At 35.9% G+C, this 25,135-nt stretch overlaps 1 protein-coding gene across 1 annotated transcript; it reads right to left on the minus strand.

Moving 5' to 3' along the window:
• Positions 1 to 294: 294 nt before the first annotated feature.
• On the minus strand, positions 295 to 24,886 carry LOC150093377 (nicotinamide N-methyltransferase-like). Its single transcript, XM_090413971.1, has 4 exons — positions 24,754 to 24,886; positions 10,690 to 10,832; positions 2,300 to 2,507; positions 295 to 777 (listed from the first exon to the last, which is right to left on the minus strand). The coding sequence occupies exons 2-4, from the start codon at positions 10,817 to 10,819 to the stop codon at positions 345 to 347; spliced, it is 771 nt and encodes a 256-aa protein (XP_090270097.1). The 5' UTR covers positions 10,820 to 10,832; positions 24,754 to 24,886; the 3' UTR covers positions 295 to 344.
• Between the last annotated feature and the right edge of the window lie 249 nt (positions 24,887 to 25,135).

Here is a 25,135-nt window from a genome sequence, read left to right on the forward strand (position 1 = left end):
AACAGTTGCAGATGAATCCTATTCTAGTATTGAGGAGTAAACAAGGGTTTCATCAACAATACAAAAAGCAGGAACTGCTGACTTTACAAGGCAGATATACAAAACTAAACTACGGATTTAGTTTTCTTTTGAAGGACCCTTGTTTCACATGAGAGAGAGAGAGAGAGAGAGAGAGAGAGAGAGAGAGAGAGATTGAGATTGAGATTGAACGATATGATAGAAGGACTGAAAGTCACTTTTCGAACCTTCTCTCTTGTTTGCAGAAGGGCCGAAAATAAATGTGAAAAGCAGGCATCCTTGTATTGCATATCTTTAATGGATTCATATTATCTACATGAAAATAATTACAACTTTTCTGCAGTAAGAAAAAACGTTTCGGTATGATTGGCAGAATCATGTTTACAATCCAACCTCGCGTGTATCTTCCACTGGAAATTTCCAAATCCAGCTTTCGACAGACCTTTTTCAACATTCGTCTTGTTCAGGCTTAGAGCAGGGTAGACGTTGTCACCAATCTTCCAAAATGTGCATCCGAAAATTCCCGTAAGCACCAAACCACCTCCTTGACGAAGCAACGAAGCAAAGTTTTTTACAGCTTTATCGAAGGCATTCCAATCAGCACATCCAGCTTCTAGGCATCCTGCCGAAATAAGAAGATCGTACTCTTGCAGATATTCGTCGGGTAGTATTTTATCGGCATTCACATCGCAAAAGACAACTGCTTTCAAGTTGCGTCGAAGCCTTGACGCAATCTGTTTTTTTCCTTCCTCCAGATCACTGGAAAATATAAGGCATTTATTATTATTAATAATGTTAGCACCCAACTCACCTCAAATAAAAATATTGCTAAAATTCTTTTTAAATATTATTATTAACGATAATAATAATAATAATAAATATTAATATTAATACTAGTACTGTTTCTAGTAGAAGTACAAAGTACATTCTAGATTGTACAATGTACAATATATATATATATTGCCGTACAAAATACATTGTACTTGCGTACAATGTACTTTGTACGGCATGTTCTTTACTAATCAGAAACGTAGCATGTTAAGCGGCAACCTTCCTCAGTGTTGTGTCAACTGTTTATGAGATTTCGTTCATTAGAAGCCGAGTTATAGTGCCAAGAGTGACAGTATGTTTTAGCGAACGGTCAGAAAATGAGTTTCAAACAGAGAGTTGAGATTGACTTTTGTGTTAAAGTTGGTAAACCTTTTACCGAAACGCATCAAATGCTTCAAAAAAGCATACGGTGATGAATGATTATCCTGTAGTCAAGTTTACGAGTATTTTAAGCGATTTCAAAGTGATCGTGAGACGCTTGAGGACGACGAAAAGCCGGGCCGTCCAAAAACTGGACTGTGCGAAGTTAACATCGAAGTGCATGGTTTCATCAAAGAAAACCCGAAATCGTCCGTGAGATTGATTGAAGATGAATTGGGGATTCCAAAATCAACTGTGCACAACATTTTGAAGGAGAGTTTGGGCCTCCGTAAATTGAATTTGCGATTTGTTCCCCACAAGTTGACCGAGGATAAAAAAATATATCGAATTGAACACTGCAAGGACCTCATTAAACGCTCAAACTTCCTTGAAACGATCGTTTACTAGTGACGAAACGTGGTGTTTTGAGTATGAGCCCGAAACAAAGCGCCAGAGTGCTGAGTGGAGACCAGCAGAAGAGGGGTATTCGAAAAAAAGTCGCTTGAAGAAGTCAAAAGTAACGACAATGCTAATTTGTTTCTACGATTCCAAGGGCATTATCCACAAAGAAATCGTTCCGACTGGGTAATCGGTAAATGGTGAGTTTTAACTCCACGTTTTGAAGCGATTGATAGCGAGAATTCGTCCCGTACCGCATGAATATGGTGACGACCGACCGTTCGTCAAAAACACACTGTCACTCTTGGCACTATAACTTCTGATGAAACAAAATAAACAGTTGGCACAACACTAATGAAGGTTGCGGCTTTCGACAACAAAAATATACAAGTGGCGCCCGTAGTTTCTTCTATTTTCGAAAAAGTTCGGTTTCTTTTTGGACAGAGGGTGTAGAACTGTTCATCATTGAAGGATCCACTAAACCATTACACGTTTTTTTTTTACTTGTAATATAATTTTGCACTTACTCATCTTTTAATCGATTCATAATATCAAATTTTTATGTCATCTGAGTCAGTCAGTGAGAGAGAGGGAAAAAGAGAGAGTTTTAAGTGTAATTTAATAAACAAGAAACAGACGCAGCAGTATAATTCTGTTAGTAAAATTGGTCAGAGCTACTAATTTATTTTACCTGAAACCTTCCAACATGGCAACATGCTCCAAAAAAGGCGAATAGTCCAAGGCCGAAGGGTCTTCTTTCAGCCACTTTTCTACCATCTGTAGATTCGGCAATGAATAGTCGCTGGTGACCATATAAGGGAAATGTGCACTGGCAGACATCAAAGAGTGTACAGTAGGACCACATCCAATTTCTAAGCACTTTGTTCCCGTGAACCTCTCTTAAAATGGAAGAAACAAAACTTGTAAAGGGGAAATATAAATATTAATCTTATTCAAATTCTTATTATACTGATTTTCTCAAATGATCGGGTGGATAGCGTTTGGTCTTCTTCCGAAGAAAACAGAAAGTGAACACAAATTTTCAGATTATGGAATCCAATTGAGCACGCACGCACGCACGCGCACACACACACATACACACACACAAAAAAAAAAAAATTATGCATAAAGTACATACTTAAGTATTTCATTTCTCGAAACACTTAAGTGAGTTTTAGCTAAATATAACGTATATAGTATAAATACTGCGTAGGAGTTTAAAACACTTCTCGTATCTACTCTACAGCAAGAGAAAAATAAATGGTTATGTAAATATTACTCACTAGCGGTTGTCAGCTTTGCGTACATGAGAATACCGTGGGTTAGCTAATATTCAGATAATCATATTACCGTTATTTGGAATTCAACATAGACACTTTTACAAGGCATTTCAAGTTTTCAGTAAGATAGAATGATAGTCTCACACTGGACGATGACCTTCATCTGCCACCTAAAGACATTCAGGAACATCTGCTGGCAGTAGAATTCGAAACTATGATTTATTAGTCGGGGAAGGTCGACCAGGATATATTAATATACACAGTTTGGCCATAAATACTGTTACAACTTCTGCATACCCCGGCGCTGCCTACAGAATTGTGCGAGCCCAGGTTCCATTAGTGGTTACGTTAGTGGCACTGTGCACATTCAGCATTCGCGTGTTTATTACTAGTGAGAGAATTATCTAGCTGTAACGGTTAATATACAGCGGGGAGATTATGAAAACAGTTTAGCTGTAATAGCACTTCACAAGGTTGTAATGCAACCACCTGTTATTATTACAGTATGTTTGGAAGAAGAGCTAATTAAGAAAAGGTGAAGGATATCAGCATGATGATGTTGTGGATTATCTGGTATGCTGGTAGGTGGATGGACTGTCTGTGTTAGACTATAACACTTGGGATCAGTAGGATGTTTGATATCGGACTGTTAACCGTTATAACGATACAGAAGACGTATCTGACTGCCATAGAACAGGACGACCACGCCACGTTAGGATGCAACAGCTTGTTAGGGTAATGAAGGCAAGCCTCCTCCGTAATCCTGTGGGAAAGCAGAATGCGATGTCGACAGAGAGAGAGAGATTTCATAGAAAACGATGTCAAATATACTAATTGATGACCTGGGAGTGAGCCTATCGTCATTTTACTGGACAGAGAGTGATAAAATCAAAGGGACTTCTCTGGCGGTAAGCAAACAACAGCAACAGAGATATCCCCTTCACAGATAGGGAAATTTTCACCAGTGAAGAGTTGTTTAACTGCACAAATGATCGAGTATATGCTTCCCCAGGTGGTCTCAGATCACCTGCCATGGCGCCCAGGATTCAGAATGATCATAACTCTGAATCAATGATGGTTGGTGTGGAGACACGCATCAGAGGGTATCCAAGTTGCATTTCTGAAGAAGTCCGCATGGCCTAATGGATAAGGCATCTGACTTCGGATCAGAAGATTGCAGGTTCGAGTCCTCTCACGGAACGATCTTTTAGAGGAGAGCAATTAAACTGATAAATGACCTATCTCTCACCAACTCGCTCCCCTCACTTTCACATAGACGCTTGGTCTCTGCGATTTATATATTCTATAAATATTTCCATGGGAAATGTTCATCTGAAACAGCAGCAATAATCCCCCCACTCAATACTAAGCCCATTGAAACACGTACAGCTGCCGACCAACATCCTTTTACAGTATACCTTGAAACCCACAGAACAAGTTTCTTTGCCTCCTCCTTCATCCCTGCTTCTACGGTACTGTGGAGTAGTCTTCCCCCTGACGTTTTCCCAAGAATACAACATACAGGCTTTCAAATCGAATGTAAATAAGTTTCTCCTTTCCCAACCCACTACCCATATACGGTACCAACGTACTATAGATTGACCAGCCAACCTCTCGCATATGCGCCCAACATAAAAAATTTTAAAAAATTCTGCGAGAAAGAGGTTAAAATCTCCGCAAAAAGGAGCACCACGCTGGAACATGTGGTCTGGAACCTCGGAACACTTTGTTCCGAGGTAGGCCGTGGACCTTCAAATAGGGCTTAGTCCCGGCACACAAGGTGAAGACCACACAAAAGTGGTTGGAAGTGAATGTGTCCAACCATATTACTATCTGACTTGCCGTCAGGAAGTCCCGATTTGAATCCGTTGAACTTCGAATTGTGGTCAGAGCTTGAAAGAGTAGCCTGCAAGAAATGATACCCCATCATCGTCAGCCTGAAGGTAGATGTGAAGCCAGCAATGGCTTTAAATTGTTAATGTTGTGCGTGCCGCCATCGATATGTGGTCTCACAGACTTCGGGCGTGCATGAAGGCGAATGGGTGACATTTCCAACATTGAGTGCTGCTATATGCACGTTATACAAGTGGTTTGCATGTGCTGAAAGCTGTAAATGATTCACTGATGGATTAAAGCAGGAGTGTCAGACTCAATTGGACCGCGGGTCATTTGCTATAAAACTGTACCTCAAGTGGGCCCCAAAAAATTTTCGACTAAAAAAACCTGCACGAATTAGAATCGAAGGGAAGTGAAAAAATTAGTATAAATAAATTGGAAAAGTAATTTTGAAAATTGTATTTATTCTAAGTCATTAGAAGACATGAAATAATAGTACAATGATTATGACAACTCAAAAAAAAATAATGATATAAAGTATATTTTATTATATTAATATTTACAATAGATAGTATTTAATCCAAATTAAACCGAGATTAATTTTTATTTGAATAAATCAAATATTTATATATTTATATGTTCTAAAAAAAGTATAAATTCTCATTAATAACCATCACAAAAATTTACAGAGCCTCTTGTTAGTTTGAAATTTTTTTGTATTTGTGTTGAAATAAAATACTTCTATATATATATATATATATTTTTTGGGGGGGGTTATATTTTGGGAAATTTTTTAAATGTTACTGAAAATATTTTGGGGAAAAATTATAATATTTTCGGGTTAAATATATTCGGGTATGAATAAACTAAATAAAATATGGAAAAATAAAAAAATCCCAGCAAGTCTAAAATTAAAATTATATAAAACAATCATCATCCCCTCGGCTACCTATGCTTCGGAAGCTTGGAGATTAACTCAAACCAATCAAGAAACTTCAACCATTTGAAATGAAATGCCTCAGAAAAATCAACAACACCCACTGGATGCAACACAAGACCAATGATCAAGTCCGAATAGATTTAAACTTCTCAGATGGTATATAAATAGAACCATTAAGCATCAGTTGAGATGGTTTGGTTACATTCAGAGAATGGCCCTATAGATTGCCATATTTATCTCTGAATGGATGTATAGGAGGTAGAAGACCTAGAGGCAAACCAAGAAGTAGATGGATAAAGTTGCTGAAAGAACATTCCCATCTGCCTAGCTATAGATTCATGACCGAGATGGCCAAAGATCGTGATAAGTGGAGAACCTTTCTTCTTGGTGGACTCAACCCGTTATCAAGCGGATGAGATGATGATGATGATAAATTTAATTTCAGTATTTTATTTTTTTCCCAACACTTGACAACGTTTATTATTAACCAGCCTACCAAACTTTGGACTCAAAAGATTGTGAGCATACGACCTTCATTATGTCAGAAAGGTTGACGTCGGTTAATCTTGATCTGTGGGCTGTTTTGTTACCTTTCATACATAACAATAATTGTTCACATAAATAGATGCTTCCAAAATAACATAGAATATTTGCAGCAAACATTTTTATTTACGGATATTTTTGACTAAATAACTGTATATTTTTTGTATACCAACTTCTTGGTATTTCGCTTTTAGAATGGAATCATTTTGGAAATCAATAATTTCCATTTGAATACAAATAGGAGCTTTTTCAAAATTAAAGGATAAAGGATCCGTAAAAAGCGAAAAAACTTCTTGTTCCTTAAAATCTTTAAATTGCCTATCAAATTCTTCTTTTATCTTTTCTAGTTTGGGACAATATTGAGAAAATGTAAAAATTTGATTCTTATTGTTCAACTGTTCACACATAGGAAAGTAATTTAGAATATCAAAAAAAAAAAAAATCAGCTAACGCCTTTTTATTCCCCGTATGCGGGGAGTAGGCGAGGCCATTTAGCCCTATCTAACTTTTGGAGACTGAGTGGGCAGTTCAATCTCCACTGGTACCCAATCAGAGACAGATGGCCCAAGGCTATCACTAATTAAGCGGTACTCAGTGAAGAGAGACGGCTCAAATGTGCCGCCATCTCGTGGTCCCTAACCCTAACACAATATATTTAATGTCTGAAATAATGTGGGTTCTACGGTCGATTTTCTTGAGTTTACAGGACGAAAAACCCGAGTTTCCGGGAGGAAAAACCTGCTTGCCCGTGCCAGAGATCGACTAACTCGGGAACTGGTCGAAAAAAGGCTTAGAAAAATTTCCTCTAGTCGCCGACTAGACTCGAAACCAAGTCTTCCTTCGTGCGGCCAAGCGCGGTGGTTGGCAAACGCCACATCCACTGAGCTACACAGGCTCATTGGCGCTCCCGGGTGGGGAGCGCCAATGAGAATATTCTGTTTAGAATATCTAATTTAGAATATTCTGTTTTAAATGATTTTGAAACAAAACTCACTTACATCTAAAACTTGCCAGTGCACCATACATGAGTATTATTAACTGATCTTTCCCCTGAAGTTTGACATTAAAATCATTCAAATGTCCTGTAATATCAACTAAGAATGCTAGATCTTGTATCCATGTCTGATCATTAAGAAATGCAACATCATGATTTTTCATTTCTAGGAATAATTTGATCTCCTCTAAAAGTAAAAAAAAAAAAAAAAAAAAAAGCTTTTTATAACCTTATGACAAGATAACCAACGAATCTCTGTGTATTAAGGTAGCCCTTCAAATTCATTCTCCAAGTCTTTTAGAAATTGTGCAAAGTGGCGGTGATTGAAGGCCTCTGGATCGGATGAAGTTCACAGTATTTGTCACAGCCTTGGGTACGCTGCTCATTTCCAACACTTTGGAGCACAGGACCTGCTAATGAATGATGCAGTGGAAAGCTCGCAGTTTTGAAATGTCTGGATATATTTCCTTTAACCTTGCTGCAAGTCTTGACACAAAACCTTTATATTCGCCTGTCATTGCTCCAGCAATGACAGGCAAAAATATCGGTTGTCACTGCTACAAGCCTGTTCAGAGGAAGGTGGTATTTTTTCAAAATGTTCCACACGGCGTCAAAAATGTCTTCCCCTGTAGTGGTTCCATGGATGGGAATCATTTCCAAGAACTCTTCAGTAATATTCATATTGTCGTCGCAAGCCCGAAAAAACAAGCAACTTGAGCCACGTCGTGAATATCGAAACTTTCGTCAAGTGCATTTGAAAAGCACTGTTCGTTTGCAGATATTTCTTGCAACTGGTCAAGCAGATTATCTGCCATTTCAGTTATTCTTTCGATCGCAGTATTTCTGGACAAAGAAATATCGCGAAATACTTCCACATTTTTGGGACATACGTTTTCGGCTGCTTTTATCATACACTTGTTAATCAAGGAACTGTCAATAAAAGATTTGGAATGTTTCGCCAACAAATAGCTGATTTCATAACTGGCTCTCGCTACTGATTCATTATCTTTCATAATTTTTGAAAATACTTGTTGTTGACTTTGAAGTGAATTCTTCATCCTTTTTTCATTTTTTTTCTCTCAGTTTACCCTCAAAGCGTGAATATTGTTCTTTGCGAATTTTATCGTAGTGCTTTTTTATGTTGTATTCTTTGGCGACACTAATTGTTTCGTTACAAATAATGCACACAAGTTTGTCCTTTGTTTCAGTGCACACATAATTCAATTCCCATTTTTCTTGAAATATTCTCCCCTCATCAGCAATTTTTCTTTTTCTTGTTGGCTTGGAAAGCGACATTGCCTTGGTGAATAAATATATTATTAATATTATTAACAATTTTTATAAAAATGTTTGAATAAAAACTCACAAAACTGTAGACCAGTGCACAATACTATTGCAAATAAAAATAAAAAAAAATAATAATAGGGATTCTTTCACTGCTAGGTTGTCGTTGGATCGTGTTCAGCGCACTGACTTCAAAGATCACTGATTGACTCTAACAGGCAATTATAAACTCATACCTGGATTCACATGCGTATGCTGCGCGTCACGTGAACAGCTGGTAGCCAATAGAATTCGATTTTTTCAGCACGCTAAGAGCAGCGTGCTATAAATTAATAATGAAAGCATAAATATAGTTGACGATTGATTAGGATCGGATCTAACGTTGAAATTGCGATATAAATTTTAATTATTGCAATTATATTATAGAGGTCGTTGCATCCATATTGTAACTATAAATGTCCTATAAAAACAAATAAATCGATACCGTATTTACTCGAATATAACTCGCACATTTTTACCCAAAATTAAAGCTAAAAAATCATGGTGCGAGATATATGCCGGGATTTTTAGAAACTAAAGTTTTCAGGGGAAAAAAACGAAAATGGGGATGACTTACCAAGAATCTTCTGATCGTTATAGTTACTTCCGGCCTCGAGAGCGGTTTTCTTGTGTGCATTGTCAACGTAATGAACACCCTTCATGAATGTCTGAGAAGTGAAAGCAGAACGTGAAAGAGACAGCAATGCTATGCCAATAGAGATAGAACATCTATGAAGATGTGGATATGACTGGTGAGGTATTAACAAAAGATCGCGTTACCAAAACACAGTTAAGCCGACATTTTTGAGCTGAAACGCTAATTCTCTTCAACCAAATTCCATAATATCTGAAACTGTCATAACAACAATCACTCTATACGTCTTACGTTTACGCATTTTATTGCAGCTTTGTGTTTGAGTTAGTGGGCACACTGAAACACAAATAACTAAAAACAATAGATTTTAGTTTGATACTGTTTTCCGGTGCAACATATGGTTTTGCGTGAGTCTAAACAGCATGGTTAATGTGGAAGGGAACATGTGATTCATTAGTTAGTGCCGTTTTTATACCAGTTGTCTCTAATCGCACTAAAGAAATATATTACACATGTTGAGAAATATATTACACCGACAGCAAATGAACTTTATTCAATGGTACAATAAAACTACTCGTTTTTCTTGCATCTGCAGTATAGTGGCAGTTGGGGAAGGTATGTTGTTTACCGCAGGGAGCGACTTATCGTACCGACGTAAAAGTGGTTAAACTTTATTTTCGTGTACGATGTATATGCAAAACTTTTTAATTTATTTTTTCATAAAGTAAATTCAGGGTACAGGGGTGTGAGTCATATGCAAGGGCGAGTTATATTCGAGTAAATACGGTAGTTCTGTTTTATCATAAAAAGCAACCATCCTTTTTTTAATCTTTCCTTGAGGCATCGGGGGCTGCACTGGGCCGCAGGCCGCCAGTTTGACACCCCTGTATTAAAGATTTATGCGGTGTTCAAGTTGTAACAGTATTTATGGCTTGGATAGGTATGTTAAAGTGTTATATATTGTGAAAGCTAGTGATATATGCTATTTAATGTCATATCCGAGTTGTCAGAAATTATGCCAGAAAATACCATAGAAGAAAGACTGGTTTAGATTCAATTCTAGTCGCTAACTAGAGGCACCTTTACTGGGCTTTTTCTAGCCAGTCCCGAGTTATAAAACTGAAAACGCGAGACTTTAACCTTGTATCTTAGAAAAAATCAACCATAGAAACTTATGTTAATTCAGTTCCAATTTAAGATCACGAAATGACTTAAAAATCATCCTAATAATGGTGAGCTTAGTTCGTAATAAGTGGTTTTGGAATACGAATCATTTGTAAATGTAGAGCATCATTATCTTTCAGTTTCAGTTTTCTTTCTTTGTTTGCTCTTATGGACACGAACACAGTAGCTTTCACCATCCATACTTATCAAACTCTTTCCATATACTTTTTTACCACTCTCCAAAAATGAAGGTGAATTCTACTTTGAGTTGACATTCAACAAGTTGGCCAATCGACAATCTTTAAATTTTTCGGACATTGGGAATAATGCACCAAAAGGCTTCTTGTTATATAAACTATCCATAAAATGAAAAATGTGTAGTTTTATATTCGATTACAATACTTACTGCTTTGCAGAACGTCATGAAGAAAATTCAGCAAGAATTTTCCATGCACATCGATTATTTCCGCCATTAGGGTAAAGTAACTGATTGCATCGAAGGTATCTCCGTCAAATGGTTTAATCTCTCCTGACATTTTAGACTTAATTCTAGAAAATATAAAACAATAGCAATTATTTTACTTTTCTTTCTTTCTTTCTTGTCTTATTACTATAATTATTAGTATTATTACAGGACAGTTCCGAGGTGTACAAGGACTCATCGTGGGAAGGCACTGTACTATACCCCCTATGTCTCCATTACTCAACTCTTCAACGACGCTGCTATCATCAACAAACAATGTCATCTAAGAGCTTTGTACCCGTGAACCTTTCTTAAATTGTAAGAGGTTCACAAGATGTAATATTATCAACAACAATAGTATTTTTTTGTCTGTAAATTATATTTGTATCGTTATTATAAACGCCTAGAAACAGTTGATATTTTAAAATTTCCAGTGCATCTTAACTCTCGGATATAAGCATCGTCATCAGTGGCCCTGACAGGCTTTTAAGCGCTCACGACCTTCCAAGTATAAGATAGGATAAGAAGGTTAGTTGTATGCCTATACGTATTCATTGTTCGTGTTTTATTATTATTATTATTATTATTATTATTATTATTATTATTATTATTATTATTATTATTATTATTATTCGTGACACCTCTAAGGAGTCGGAAGATTAGTCGATATCATCGTTTATGTATACAGTAAAATCTATCGTAACCTTCACCCAATTAACCGGCAATACCAAAACAATGCCACTTTCGAAGGTCTAACATCCCCCAGCTGAAGACTTAAATGTGGAAAATATTTGTATTATGTTTCTGCTGCCCAGCATAACAAGCCTTATCCAACCAATGGACCAAGGAGTCATAGAGAATATAAAGATGAACCACCGCTCGCTTTTTAAGAGTCAATGCGTGAACTTTGAAGGTAGAGTCCAAGATTTTTAGAAACAGTTCACATTGAAAGATGCCATATTTACTTTGTGTCTTGCCTTGAAGAACTGACTCATAAAGAACATTGCTTTACGTCGCTGTTGGCGTAAATTGTGGCTGATGATCATGTTTGAATCAAGTCCGACATCTTGGATTGAGTAACGCATTCAGATAAGGTTGGTGTTAGTGAAGAGGAGGTGCAGGCTTGGGTGGATGTAGACAATTCCATTCCCGTCACTCTCTTTCTCTTGATGACGATGAAATAATCGAACGTGTACTGGGAAAGGGGAAAGTTGAAGAGGAGGAGGATGAAGGTGTGGACGATAGCACGCAGATCAAAAACGTTACGTGGAAGGAAGCTGACGAAGGATTGCAGACTTTCATAAGATTTGCCGAGCAATGTTCATCTATGTCAGCACATGATGTTATGAAACTTCATTGCATACACAGTGAATTTTTAAAGCTATCTATTACATTTATATTTCAATAATAATAATAATAATAATAATAATAATAATAATAATAATAATAATAACTGTAAGAGGTAATTTACAGATGCATTTAAATAAAATTATAATTTTACAGTATATTAATACAATAACAATAAATTATTTATGTATTTAAAACTTTTGCGTTAAAACATGTATTAGTTTATATTGATTGCATTTAAATGCTGCATTTGTAATAAATGGATTTTGTTGTTTTTGTTGTTCATTCCAGTTCAGGTGTAATGCGTCAGCTTGCGTTCTCGAAGCATTTTATTAAGATTATCTGAAGATGACGCAGGTTAGTTCTTGTTTATTGGTTTGATTGGTGGGTTGGGACTGCCTCTTCACATATCGAATATTTACCACAGCTATAGAATAAGGAATTCTTGCACATAAAAACGCGAGCACGGGCACGCACGCGCACACACTCTAATTTAATCATTGGCGTTCTTTCTAGTCAACGTAAAAAGAGAAGAGATGAAGTTGTTCTTGCTAGGCTCCGCATAAGACACAGTCATCTTACACATTCTTAATTGCTAAGGGTTGATGACCCTCCTGTGTGTGAAAAATGCAACACGCGTCTTACTATTTGTCATGTTCTGGTTAAGTGCCAGCACTTTACACGAGAGAGGAGTGAAATTTTTACCAATCCAGCCAAGTCATATACACTCAGGCAGATATTTTTGACTCATAGAGACCGCACGATGTCTTTAAGCTTGTACAAAGAATTTATTTGTACATTTGACTGTAATTTTCTTCATATCTAGGGCGCAAGCCATGAAGGGGCGCAAAACTTTCAAAATTTGGAAAAATTGAAGGCAAAAAAAATTAAAATTTGATTTTCATATATTATACATATTGTACATTACTTTGTATATTATTAATAAAGCATGTTAAAATAATTTTTATTTTTTATATTTAAAATTTCATTTTAAAAAATATCCAACTTGTGAAATAAGGGGTGCACTTGTAAACTTTGCCTAGGGCGCAAAATAACCTGGTACCCACAGTGACTGTAACCTTATTGCATTTCATTAAGTCTGTAAAGGTGTTGGATACGTATTTCTCGTTCATGGTATGTCCTTAGGGTTCTTTTTAGGCTACTGTAGTCTGCAAAGTTTCTGTATTAAAAAGGTAATTTATTTGGCATATCTGAAATATAGAATCTTCCAATAGCCTTTCCATAGTGATTATCATATATATATGCGATATAATTAGTTGTCTCAGGTCTTGTTTTATGTATTTCTAGCTGTCCTAGCAGTTGGCATCAAAGTAATATTTTAGCATGGCTGTATATCTTCTGACATTGCAGTGTGTATATCAAGCAAGAAGCGTCTCTTTGTTCCCAAAACATCAGCTTTATCATTTTTGCTCTAATGATATTAAGCTGTTTATTTTGTAGTGTGCACAAAATGCATACGTTATTATCGTGACGTATACTTAGGGTGTGCTAGGTGTGTGGTGCACACCCACGGAATAGCAAAATCATTGATATTATATTTTTTATTTATTCCTGTGAAGAACTCCCCTAATCACGTGATTCCTAAATTAAACACGATATACTAATGATTTATGAAGAGGACACTTTTCGACGCGTAAACGCTGCATCACATTCGCGTTCATACTTCGGGTGTGAGGTCACAGATGTAGACACCTCTACGTCCTTTGAATACACGTATAGATGGTGCAGTTGGACACATTCTAAGCGTTCCAGTGGCTTGAAACTACACAGAAGGTGAGGTAGGGTGTGCACTGAGACCATAGCACACAGAAATCAGTGACTGTGATGGTTATTGTGTCAACCAATGCAACTGAATGTTGCTATTTGCCATGAGCTGCTTTTAATGCTTGCGTGAAGCGTGAATTGAAATGTTTAGGACCAATATAGACAAGTTTTTAGTCTATAATTTTCTATAAATAATTTATAACTTTTTTTTGCTCATATTTATAATCGGAAACAGTGTTAACGATATACTGATATCCCATTTTCTTCAAGAACTTTTACGGATTGTATGAATATAGATGAAGGAGGTTGGAACTTGTGAATAAATATGTAAAACGAGTTATTTCAGCCTTTCTTTGGTTCAGTCCGGAAAAAGAATAATTTCTCAAGTGATTACTTTCTCCGATTTCTGTACGTATTATATGGCTCTATTTAAAAATCATATCAAAATTCAAGTTATCTGTGTCTCACTCTAGTATTTGCCAATGATAATCTCATATCACCACAAAGCGTAAACCCTTCGTGCTTGTCACATAGCTATTGATCATTTGGCCTTTATGCTTTCCACATTTACAATTATATTAATTGATAAATTAAAGTATTCAACGTTATCCTCCAATTAATTGCATTGGACCAATCAAAATGAGCGCTGATGCGCTACGCACTCTTAAAACTTTCATACATCAATAACACTGCAATCATAAGGTGAAATTGACGTGTATTTTGTAGCGTGAGTTGCATAAGCCGTGAGTTGCATAAGCCACAGCACATCCAATCTAAATTGGCAAGCGACGCCACTGAGAAATATGACCCCTTTTTTTTTTCAGCTAAAATTGCTATGCATAAAAAAATAGATAATTACAACTCTTCTCTACACAGATGGGTAAAAGATCACTGAAAATTCTTATGGCATCTCATTATAGAAGAGGACAGCACACCCAACCTAAATGGGCACGCGACACCACTGGCTGTTATAGCATATCTTAGTACAGTTTGGCATACTGTTATGTATATAATGATAATAATAATAATATTTTTTTACATATGTATTTATTTTATTGATTGCTAAAATATTTATACATACAATAAACATCTCCTGTGACATTGCACCTTATAATTTTATAGAGTTCAGCACTAAGTGGTGCAATTCCTACATTGGATTTCAATTAAAATCTTTAATAATAATTTTTGCCTTTATATTATGTATTTACAATACGTTATTCTAATATTAACAATGAAGATTATACAGAATTTTTTGTATGATTTGTTATTTTTTATTTTATTGATTTATTTTTTTTAAAGTTTGAGAGAGCGTCATTATACATACAAATTTCTGCATTTACTTATAAGGATTACTTGTAGATGAGTGAGGCAAGTTAATCCCACCCACTTCGAAGCTTGGGTTAGCTTTTATGACGAGAGTGGGATTTAGCCTTCACTATTTGTGTTGTTGCTACTGTTTATGTATGGGATGTAGGCATTGGATGCTAGTAATTTGTGATGTGTATATTAGTGTTAATGGCTTCTTAACTTTGTTGGTATGTTTTCCAGAGTTCGTTTTATAATGTTCTGTAGCTATCTACGTGTTTTAACTTTCTTGGTAGGTTGTTGAGTTGCGCGTGTATCTGAGGTGATCTCACAAATGAACCGTATGAGTTGTTGAAGGGTGTGGGGATGTAGAGAGTTGTTGTAGGTCGTGTTATACGATATGTGTCTCTGTTGTTTCGGTAGGTGATGTTGAAATAATTCCTTGTTAATGTCATGTAGTGTTTCAGGTTTTTAATGCTCAGAATTCTATGTATCGCCATGTGCTTGTCGGATATTAGTTGTTGCGTGTAAGGTGTCGAGATCACTGTTGACACGATTTTCCTGTGTAGTGTTTCTAATTTTGTTAGGTGGCTGTTTGATGTATTTGCATATCCGGTTTCGTTTTATTCCGATTTTATTTCGATTTATTGTTATTAATAATAATAATAATAATAATAATAATTTTTGAACTGTAATAACATTGTATTTATCATCATACAGAGTATTTACATATATACTTATATTTACATATAACTCCATGGGATCCTTGAGGGTCTCATGCCAGTCCCAAGCCTGGATAAAGGAGGAGGGTCGGTCAGATGACTGTCGATGTTCTTACCGTAAAGAAAAAAACACGATTGTTATCTGATGCCTATACAATCAACAGCTACAACATGCCGGCTCGGGCGTCTCCCGGATAAACAAGGCCCACGATACCAATCGAGCGATCGGGGTTGGATCGAAAAGTGGGATACCGAAAGGAAACAGAAACAGGAACTGAAACTAACAGAACTGTTATCAGTAGGAACGTGGAATGTGCGGACACTCTGGATGTCAGGAAAATTAGAACTACTTCGTAAAGAAATGAAAGGATATCGGTGGGATATACTAGGATTGGCAGAGATGAGATGGACATCATCTGGAGAGATCAATGGATGCGAAGTAATATGGTCAGGACATGACACCATGTACGAAGCAGGAATTGGCTTCCTTCTTAGCAAAAGAGCTCGAGAGGCACTGTTAGGCTACAAACCAGTTAATGAACGAATCATAGTAGCAAGATTTCAGGCAAAGCCATTCAACATATCAATAGTCCAGATATATGCACCCGCATCTCATGAGGATATTGACTTATTCTACAAAGATCTGACAGAGACAATAGAAACAATACCAAAGCAAGATGTGCTAATTATTGAAGGAGATTGGAATGCCAAAGTTGAAATAGATAATGATGGTTGGGAAAGAGTCATGGGAAAATATAGTTTCGGAGAAAGAAATGAACGAGGTGAAAAATTGTTAGAATTTGCTGTGGACCACGAGATGATGATCTGTAACACACGATTCCAACAAAAGGAGTGTAGAAAATGGACGTGGAGATCAAATGATGGGAAAACCAAAAACATGATTGATATGATTATGATTAAAACAAGATGGATAACATTAGTACAGCAATGTCGAACTTTTCAAGGAGAGGATAATAGACTCGGACCATAGTTTAGTGATTGCAAACATCAAGATGAAATTAAAAAAGAAATATAAACCCCAACATCAGAATAGAAGAGATACAGCACGAATAAGTGAAGCAGAAATAGGAAGAAGGTACAGAACAGTGTTAGAAGAGAAACTTAAAAGTGTGGAGAAAGAAAAAAACTCGAATTTAAGAGTGAAAAGAGTAATGAAGGCGATAGAAGATGCAGTTGAAGAAACAGTACCAGAAGAAGAGAAGATCAAGAAGAAATGGATTACACAAGAAACACTGAAGTTAGTGAAGGAGAAAATAATGTTGAAGATAAGAAGGAATACATCAGAACAAATAGAAGAGCAATATAGAAAAAAGTGTAATGAGGTGAAAAAAGCAGTCAGAATGGATAAGATGAAATGGTTAGAAGCCCAATGCAACAATATAGAACAGTATTATGGAGAGCATAAAACAAGGGAGGTATACAAAATGATCAGAACCATTAATAGAAAGTGGCAACCGAAACAGACCAACAATTAAAGATGAAAAAGGCAAAGTACTGATGAATAAAGAAAAACTTGTACAGCGGTGGACAAGATACTGTAGTGAGTTATATGAAGAAAAACTAGATTCAGATAGCGTTGGGAAACTGACTGAAGAATTCAAGCAGATATCACCACCAGGTAATGAGCATGGTATGGACATTTTAAGAGGAGAGGTAGAAAAAGCAATAGGACGGCTAAAACACAACACGAGTCCTGGTAACGATAACATTACTGGAGAAATGATTAAATATGGTGAAAGTATGGTTACAGAAATGCACCAACTATGTAATATGGTATGGAAAGAAGGGAAAATGCCAGAGGAGTGAGTGAAATCAATATTAGTAACATTATACAAGAAAGGAAATAAGCTAGAATGTAAAAATTATAGAACAATTGCCTTGATAAGTCACCTTGGTAAAGTGATGATGATCATATTGACAGAAAGATTGAGAACACAATTGGAAACATACTTTGCAGACGAGCAAGCAGAATTTAGGAAGGATAGAACTACAATTCAACAGATTTTGACAATAAGGTTAATAGCAGAGAAAGTTAGGAGAAAAAACAAAAACATATATACTTGCTTTGTTGATTTTCAGAAAGCATTTGACAGTATTGACCAGAAAGTAACATTAGCAGTTCTGGAATCCTATGGAATTGATAAAAAAAAAACTAATAGCTATATTAAAAGATGTTTATTAGAATGCAGTTGCAGCAGTTAGAATAGGTGATGATTTGGGGAAATGGTTTAGAACAAGCAGAGATACTAGACAGGGAGACCCAATATCACCAAGCATTTTCGTCTCACATTTACAAAGAGCAATGAATAAAATGAAAGAAGATGCCAAAGGAATATCTGTACACGGAATGAGAATTAACAATCTGAGATTTGCAGGTGACATTGTTATTATTGAAGAAGACGAAAGAGAACTATACAAAAAACACTGAAACTGTTAAATGAGGAAGGGAAGAGATTTGGACTTGTTATGAACTTTGAAAAAACAATGGTATTTGGTGAGAAGAACATGAAACAAAAGATACAAGTGGATGGAACTGATATAGAAAATGTAGAATAATTCACATATTTGGGAAGTAAACTGACGTATGACTTGGACTGTAAAAAAGAAATAAAGATCAGGATTACAAAGGGAAGAACAAATCTGAAGGCCATGGATAACATCTGGAAAAGTAAAGTGATCAGCCTGCAAACAAAACTAAGAGTACTGGAAACATGCATCTTCAGCGGTGTACTGTACGGATCTGAAACGTGGGTAACAAATAAGGAATCAAGAAAAAGAATTTTGGCATTTGAAAGAACTTGTTACAGGAAGATTTTAAGAATAGGATGGGTACAGAAAATCACCAATGAAGTCTATCAGAAGATACAACCAAAACAGAATCTAATGCAGAAGATTATAAAACGGAAGCTGCAATTATTTGGACACATCTGTAGATTGAGTGAGGACTGGAAGATAAAGACATTTATGTTTGGTATTTTGGATGGTTTAAACAGAAGAGGTAGACCATACAGAGAATGGATGGACGATATAAAAGACTGGTGTGGAATGGGTGTACAAAAACTGCGACACTGTGCATTGGACAAAGAAAGGTGGAAGAAGATAGTGAAACAGGCATCAGACATCAACGGGCAGTGAGCCCATGGTTCGTGATGCTAATGATGATGATGCTATTACATTTTCTGTTCAATACAAATGTCGAGTACAGTGATTTTTTAAATATAAATGTACATAATTTTTTTTTCAATATCAATATCATAGCTTATTATTATGCAGAATATTTACATACACACATTTTTTATATCAGTATCTTCATTATTATTATACACCAAACTGACTGTTTTGGTACATAATTTGCAGTCTTTGATTATGAGGATTACGTGTAGATGAATGAAGCAGATTAATCCCACCCACTTCGAAGCTTGGGTTAGCTTTTATGAAGAGAGTGGGATTAGCCTTCACTATTTATGTTGTTGTTATTGTTTATGGATGGGATGTGGGCATTGGATGCTGGTGATTTGTGATGTGTATATTAGTGTTAATGGTATGTTAACTTTGTTGGTATATTTTCCAGAGTTAGTGTTTTAATGCTCTTTAGTTATCTACGTGTTTTAACTTTCTTGGTAGGTTGTTGAGTTCCGTGGGTATCTGATGTGATCTCGCAAAAGAACCGTATGAATTGTTGAAGGGTGTAGGGATGTAGAGAGTTGTTGTGGGTCGTGTTATGCGATATGTGTCTCTGTTGTTTCGATAGGTGATGTTGACGTAATTCCTTATTAATATTACGTAGTGTTTCAGATTTTTAATGCTCAGGACGCTGTGTATCGATATGTGCTGGTCGGATATTGGCTGTTGCGAATAAGGTGTCCAAATCACTGTTGACAAAATTTTCCCATGTAATATTTCTAATTTTGTAGGGTGGCTGTTTGATGTATTTGCATAGACTGTTATATCGTATCTTAGTAGGAATTCGGAGATACAGTGATAAAGGAGTTTTTTTATGTCAGATCGAATAATGTCTTTTACGTGGAAGAGTTTTGGTTTTAGATTTGGTATGTACATATTCTATATGTCTTGTCCATTTAAGATGGCAATCTATGTAAAGATCAAAGTATTTTGCACGTGTTATAGGTTTGATTTCGGGACATTGGCAGTTTTTGTTGTTGTTGTTGTTGTTAATACAGCGGTATATGTGACAATGTATCGATAATTTGGCGAAACGCATGATTCTTAGGCTGTGTATTATCAACATCTGTGTTTTGGTGCCGTTGATTAGAATTGCGTTTTGGTAGAAGTATGTTGTGATCTCATTTAGGTCTTGTTGTGCTTTGGAGAGAAGCGTGTTGATGTCTATGTGGACTATCAGTAGGGCGGTGCATCTGCGTACCGATATATTTGACTTCTTATGGCCATGTTATGAACATCGTGAATGCATATGTTGAATAGAGTGGGTGATAATATGGCGCCTTGAGGAACACTGTGTTTTATTTGTATACCCCGGCTGTGACATGTACCTATTTTTGTTATTTGTATTCCGGTTGAGAGATAGTTCCTGAACCAGGTATGCAGTGTTCCTCTTACACCCTCTGTCTAAAAAGAAACCGAACTTTTCGAAAATAGAAGAAACTAGTGGCGCCACCTGTTGTATCCTTTTGTTGTCGAAAGCGGCAACCTTCATTCGTGTTGTGTCAAATGTTTATGACATTTGTTTCATTACAAGCCGAGTTATAGTGCCAAGAGTGACAGTGTGTTTTGACGAACGGTCGGAAAATGAGTTTCAAACAGAGAGCTGCGATTGACTTTTGTGTTAAACTTGTAAACATTTTACCGAGACGCATCAAATGCTTCAAAAAGCATACGGTGATCAATGCTTATCCCGTGCTCAAGTTTACGAGTGGTTTAAGCGATTTCAACGGGGTCGTGAGACGCTCGAGGACGACGAAAACCCGAACCGTCCAAAACTGGACTGTGCGAAGTTAACTTCCAAAACGTGCATGATTTCATCAAAGAAAACCCGAAATCGTCTGTGAGATTGATTGAAGATGAATTGGGGATTCGAAAATCAACTGTGCACAATATTCATTTTGATCGAGAGTTTGGGCCATCGTAAATTGAATTCACGATTTGTTACCCAGAAGTTGGCCGACGACCAAAAAATGTATCGAAATGAACACTGCAAGGACCTCATTAAAACCGTTCGTAAAGACTCAAACTTCCTTGAAACGATTGTTACTGGTGACGAAACGTGGTGTTTTGAGTATGAGCCCGAAACAAAGTGTGGTTAAGTCAGGACTACGTACTTGTTTTTATCGAGGGCTTTGTTTATGGAGTCGGTGATGTCTTCTAATAAAGTGATTGTGCTTTTTGTTTTCTGAAAGCCGTATTGGGTTTTGTGAGATCATATTGTACTTCTATATAGAGTTCTGTAGTCTGGAGTGTGTTATTTTTTCTAGAATTTTTGAAATAACTGGTAGGGCAGCTATTGGTCTGTAGTTCTGAGTATCGTTTATTTTACCATGTTTGTAAATTGGCGTAATTATTGCAGTTTTTAATTGTTGTGGAATAATGCCAGTGTCGAATATTATGTTCACGAGTCTCAAAATTATTGGATTTATTTGTTCAAAGTGTGTGTTACAAGGTCTGTGAGTCTTATTTTGTCTATTCCTGGAGTAGTCTTTGGTTTTAGTTGTAAGAGTGCTTCTTTAGGTTCAAGTTTTGTTACTGGTGGAAAACACATAGTTTGCTGTTCACTTTGAGTTGGTAATTTTTTATTGATCGTTGGTAGAATGTCTTTTTTTGGAACTTTAGTTGGAAATTCTCATATAATGTTACAGGATCATTTATTTTAAGTAGGCAATTCCAGTCTATATTTTTTACAAGGTTGTCGACAATGCTCTTTAATATGATCGAGTTTTGTGGACTTTTGTGGTGGTGGGAGGGGGGGGGGATAGGTAACGTAATAAAACGACGTTGAGACAAAGTAGTGATCGGCAATTTTGATGTTAATTACTGATGACGTATATGCAGTGGTGAGCTATAAGGGGCTTGCGGGGGCTCCCCGAGCCCTTTGTTAAAGTTTTCTCAAATTTGCGAATCCCTTGTTCTTATTGTTTACTTTTTTATTTAAAAAACAATAAAAACATAATTTTTTTAAATATATTAAGCATCAAACTCATAGGATAACCTAGCAAAGTGATTTTATTAAATAAAATATTATAGTTACTTTTACTGGCATTTCACAAATAAGAATTCACTTTGTAATCGCATATAAATAAATAGGACTATAAAATAATACTCCTTGATTGGTACCGTTGATTATCACTTGAAGTATAAAAACAAAAGAGAAATATAACATATTTCAATATTATTGTGTTTAGATAATATTTATTTATTATTTATAGATTGTTTGTCATAAAATTTCTATCGCAAACAAAACGAATTTGTTTATAAAAAATGCGGACTATTGCATATGTGCGATTATAAAGGATTTTATTCTTATTATATATTGATAGTTAAAAAATGTTTTTCTTATGTAAGATAAATTAACACAAATGATTATGTACGAATATTTCATGTTTAGATCATGAAATATTTGTTTAAAAATGATAGCCTTCATAGGTTGATTGTCGCCTCATACCTTTTAATTAAGAGGTACGCAAGCTGTATTAATAAAAAAGTTTGTGTGAGATACGGCCTTTTTTTTTTTTTTTTGCTCGACGATGCGAGCCCTTTGTTAAAATTTCCATAACATGTAAGCTGTGTTTCTTTATTCTTCTTATGTTTGTGTGTATGATAGTGAAGTTGGTATTGGTGGAAATGTTGTCTGTCCATTTCTTCAAAGAGTCAAAGACCTTGAAGTTTATATTGTCTGACTGGCTATGTTCGCCTATGTTTGAGATCTCCATTATATAGTTTTTAAGTGATTTCTAATCTTGTTCTTAAGGATGTGAAGAATTAGTGTTTTATATTGGTAGGCTGTGTAGGCCGGATTCTCTTGCAATTATGTAAACTCGAGTATTTTCATTATTTCTCATAAATATCTGTGAATCTTTAGTCCAAAGGAATTTGTAGTTTTTATCTGTTTTGGTCTTCCTTGCTTGGTATAAAAGATTTTTAAAGTATGGAGTCCAGTGTTCAGTTATACAGATTGGTGTTGGGCGTTTCTTATCAGTTAATGATCGATGTTGTCGGCCTTGTTTTCTTGCTTACTGCAAGAATGGAGTCTCTCGGTCTTCTACTGGTAAAACGAGTGATAAATGGTGGCGGACTCTCTTTGTTTTTTTTGTGTCCCTCGGTTAACAGAAGCAATGTCTGTGGTCGCGACTTGAATGCCAATTTTGCTGCCGATCAGTTGCACTATGTTTTTTTTTAAATGTCTTTTGATATTCTCTTAATTTGATGTTCTTTTTTTCTTTTTTTTTTTGTAGCATGTGCTTTATTTGACACTTGAGTGTGTTTATCTCTTTTCGCAATTCTTCATTTTTGGCTTGAATGTTTCTTGTGTTTCTATAGCTACCGTTATCTTTATTCCTAACACTTCTTAAACAGTCATGTTATTATACCATATGTAATGTTCATACTTCTCGAGTTTTTTGTTAATTTGTTCCATGTATGTATTTAGCAAATCTTTAACCATAAGTTTGAATGAGTCTAAGTTGTCTGTAATTTTAGGATCAGGAAGGAACTTGCTTTGATGTGCGTCGTTAGTTTTATTTGAAATTTTTTCTTTGTTCTTCATTTTCTCACGCAGAAACGTAGCTAGGGAGGGTCGGAGGGGACGATCCGCCCCCAGGCGGCACTTTAAACCTTTTTGAACTTTTGCAGTTAATTCTAAATTATAGTCTCGAGTACTCATTGCCAAATATTGTAATATTACTGCGAATTTTCCTCACAATTGCTGTAAATGTTGCTAGTTGTGAGAAGAGTTTTTCTAAATAAAATTCATCAAGAATTACCTACATTACTCTGAAATAGACTTCGCCAATGTAATCGAAGATTTTGCTAACAGAACAGCAAGAAAAATAAAATTTTAGAATGTTGAAATTAAAGTTTTACTTTAGAAATAAATAGTGTTTTAATTTATTTCCCTATACGTCGTTTTGACTTTTTATACTATTTTTGGTGTGTATTGAGAGGGGGACAAAAGCTCTAGCTACACCACTGTTCTCATAGCATTGTAGACAGCGCCATTCGGTCCATTTTGCGGCTCCTTTTATTTCCACGTGCTTTCTGAGATCCCAGAGCATTTTTAGTGTTGTCTTCGGCCACATCCAGAGCAATGCAGCCCGTCGCTTAATGGCTTATTGCGCTTACAGCTCATTGTGCTTGATCTTCTCTGTCCCGGGGACCTTTGGACTTTCTTCCCTTTATCGACAGTAGTGCGACTTTTAAAATGGCGATGTCCTTTGATCTTTGTTGGTTGATGACAACAGTTCACTCTATGAATTTAAGCACACAAAATTTGGATATTACTTGGCCGATTTTATGATTTAAACGTCCCTGTCTTCAGCGTGACTAATAGAATTAAATAGCAGGGCTTCCAAACCTATAAAAACCGAAGCAGTGATTTTAAAGTAGCTAAAACCACTTTAAACCTATAAAAACGGGAGCAGCGATAACAGAGTGCTAGCATCCGTCTGCTTATAATAATAATAATAATAATAATAATAATAATAATAATAATAATAATAATAATATTTTATCGCTTATTATCTCTACACAGAATTCCATGCGATGTTCATGAAACATTTAAGAAACAATAATTATAATAATTAAAAACATAACGCAGTTATTAAGTATGACGATATGAAAATTATTAATTTTGACTTACTCTGTCTTATACTGCACTTCACTAACACAATCGGATACACCTACCAGCGCACGAACTGAATTTATCGTAGTTGTAGAGTGAACTGAATCACTCTACAACTGTTGTTGCATAGGGTTATACTTGTGATAATATAAGTCTCTGGTAGGTGTAGATAAAAATAAATAATCCTTCAAAAGTATTTCGTCACCATGGGCTCAGTTACTGCCATAATAACAGATGTCAACACGCTTCACCAGTGAAGATAATGCGTCTTCACAAACACTAAATAGCCTTCGCGTCAAGGCCGACGAATCAAATACTGTATATAGCAAAAATGGCTGTGTTTATGTTTCGAGTAAGTACAGCACGTTCGTTTTATTAGAAGATGCAATGTGAAAAAGAG

The sequence above is a fragment of the Typopeltis vanoorti genome, chromosome 24, assembly GCF_054136105.1.
Source record: "Typopeltis vanoorti isolate ZY-2024b chromosome 24, IOZ_Tvanoo_1.0, whole genome shotgun sequence".
NCBI classification, from domain to species: Eukaryota; Metazoa; Arthropoda; class Arachnida; order Uropygi; family Thelyphonidae; genus Typopeltis; species Typopeltis vanoorti.

Bases quoted from the DNA above. Each gene is read 5' to 3' on its own strand.
- LOC150093377 (XM_090413971.1), bottom strand. From the start codon at position 10,819: ATGTCAGGAGAGATTAAACCATTTGACGGAGATACCTTCGATGCAATC. The intron at 2,508-10,689 runs GTAAGTATTGTA...TTCCATTTTAAG, and splicing joins TCATGACGTTCTGCAAAGCA to AGAGGTTCACGGGAACAAAG. The intron at 778-2,299 runs GTAAAATAAATT...TATATTTTCCAG, and splicing joins GCCATGTTGGAAGGTTTCAG to TGATCTGGAGGAAGGAAAAA.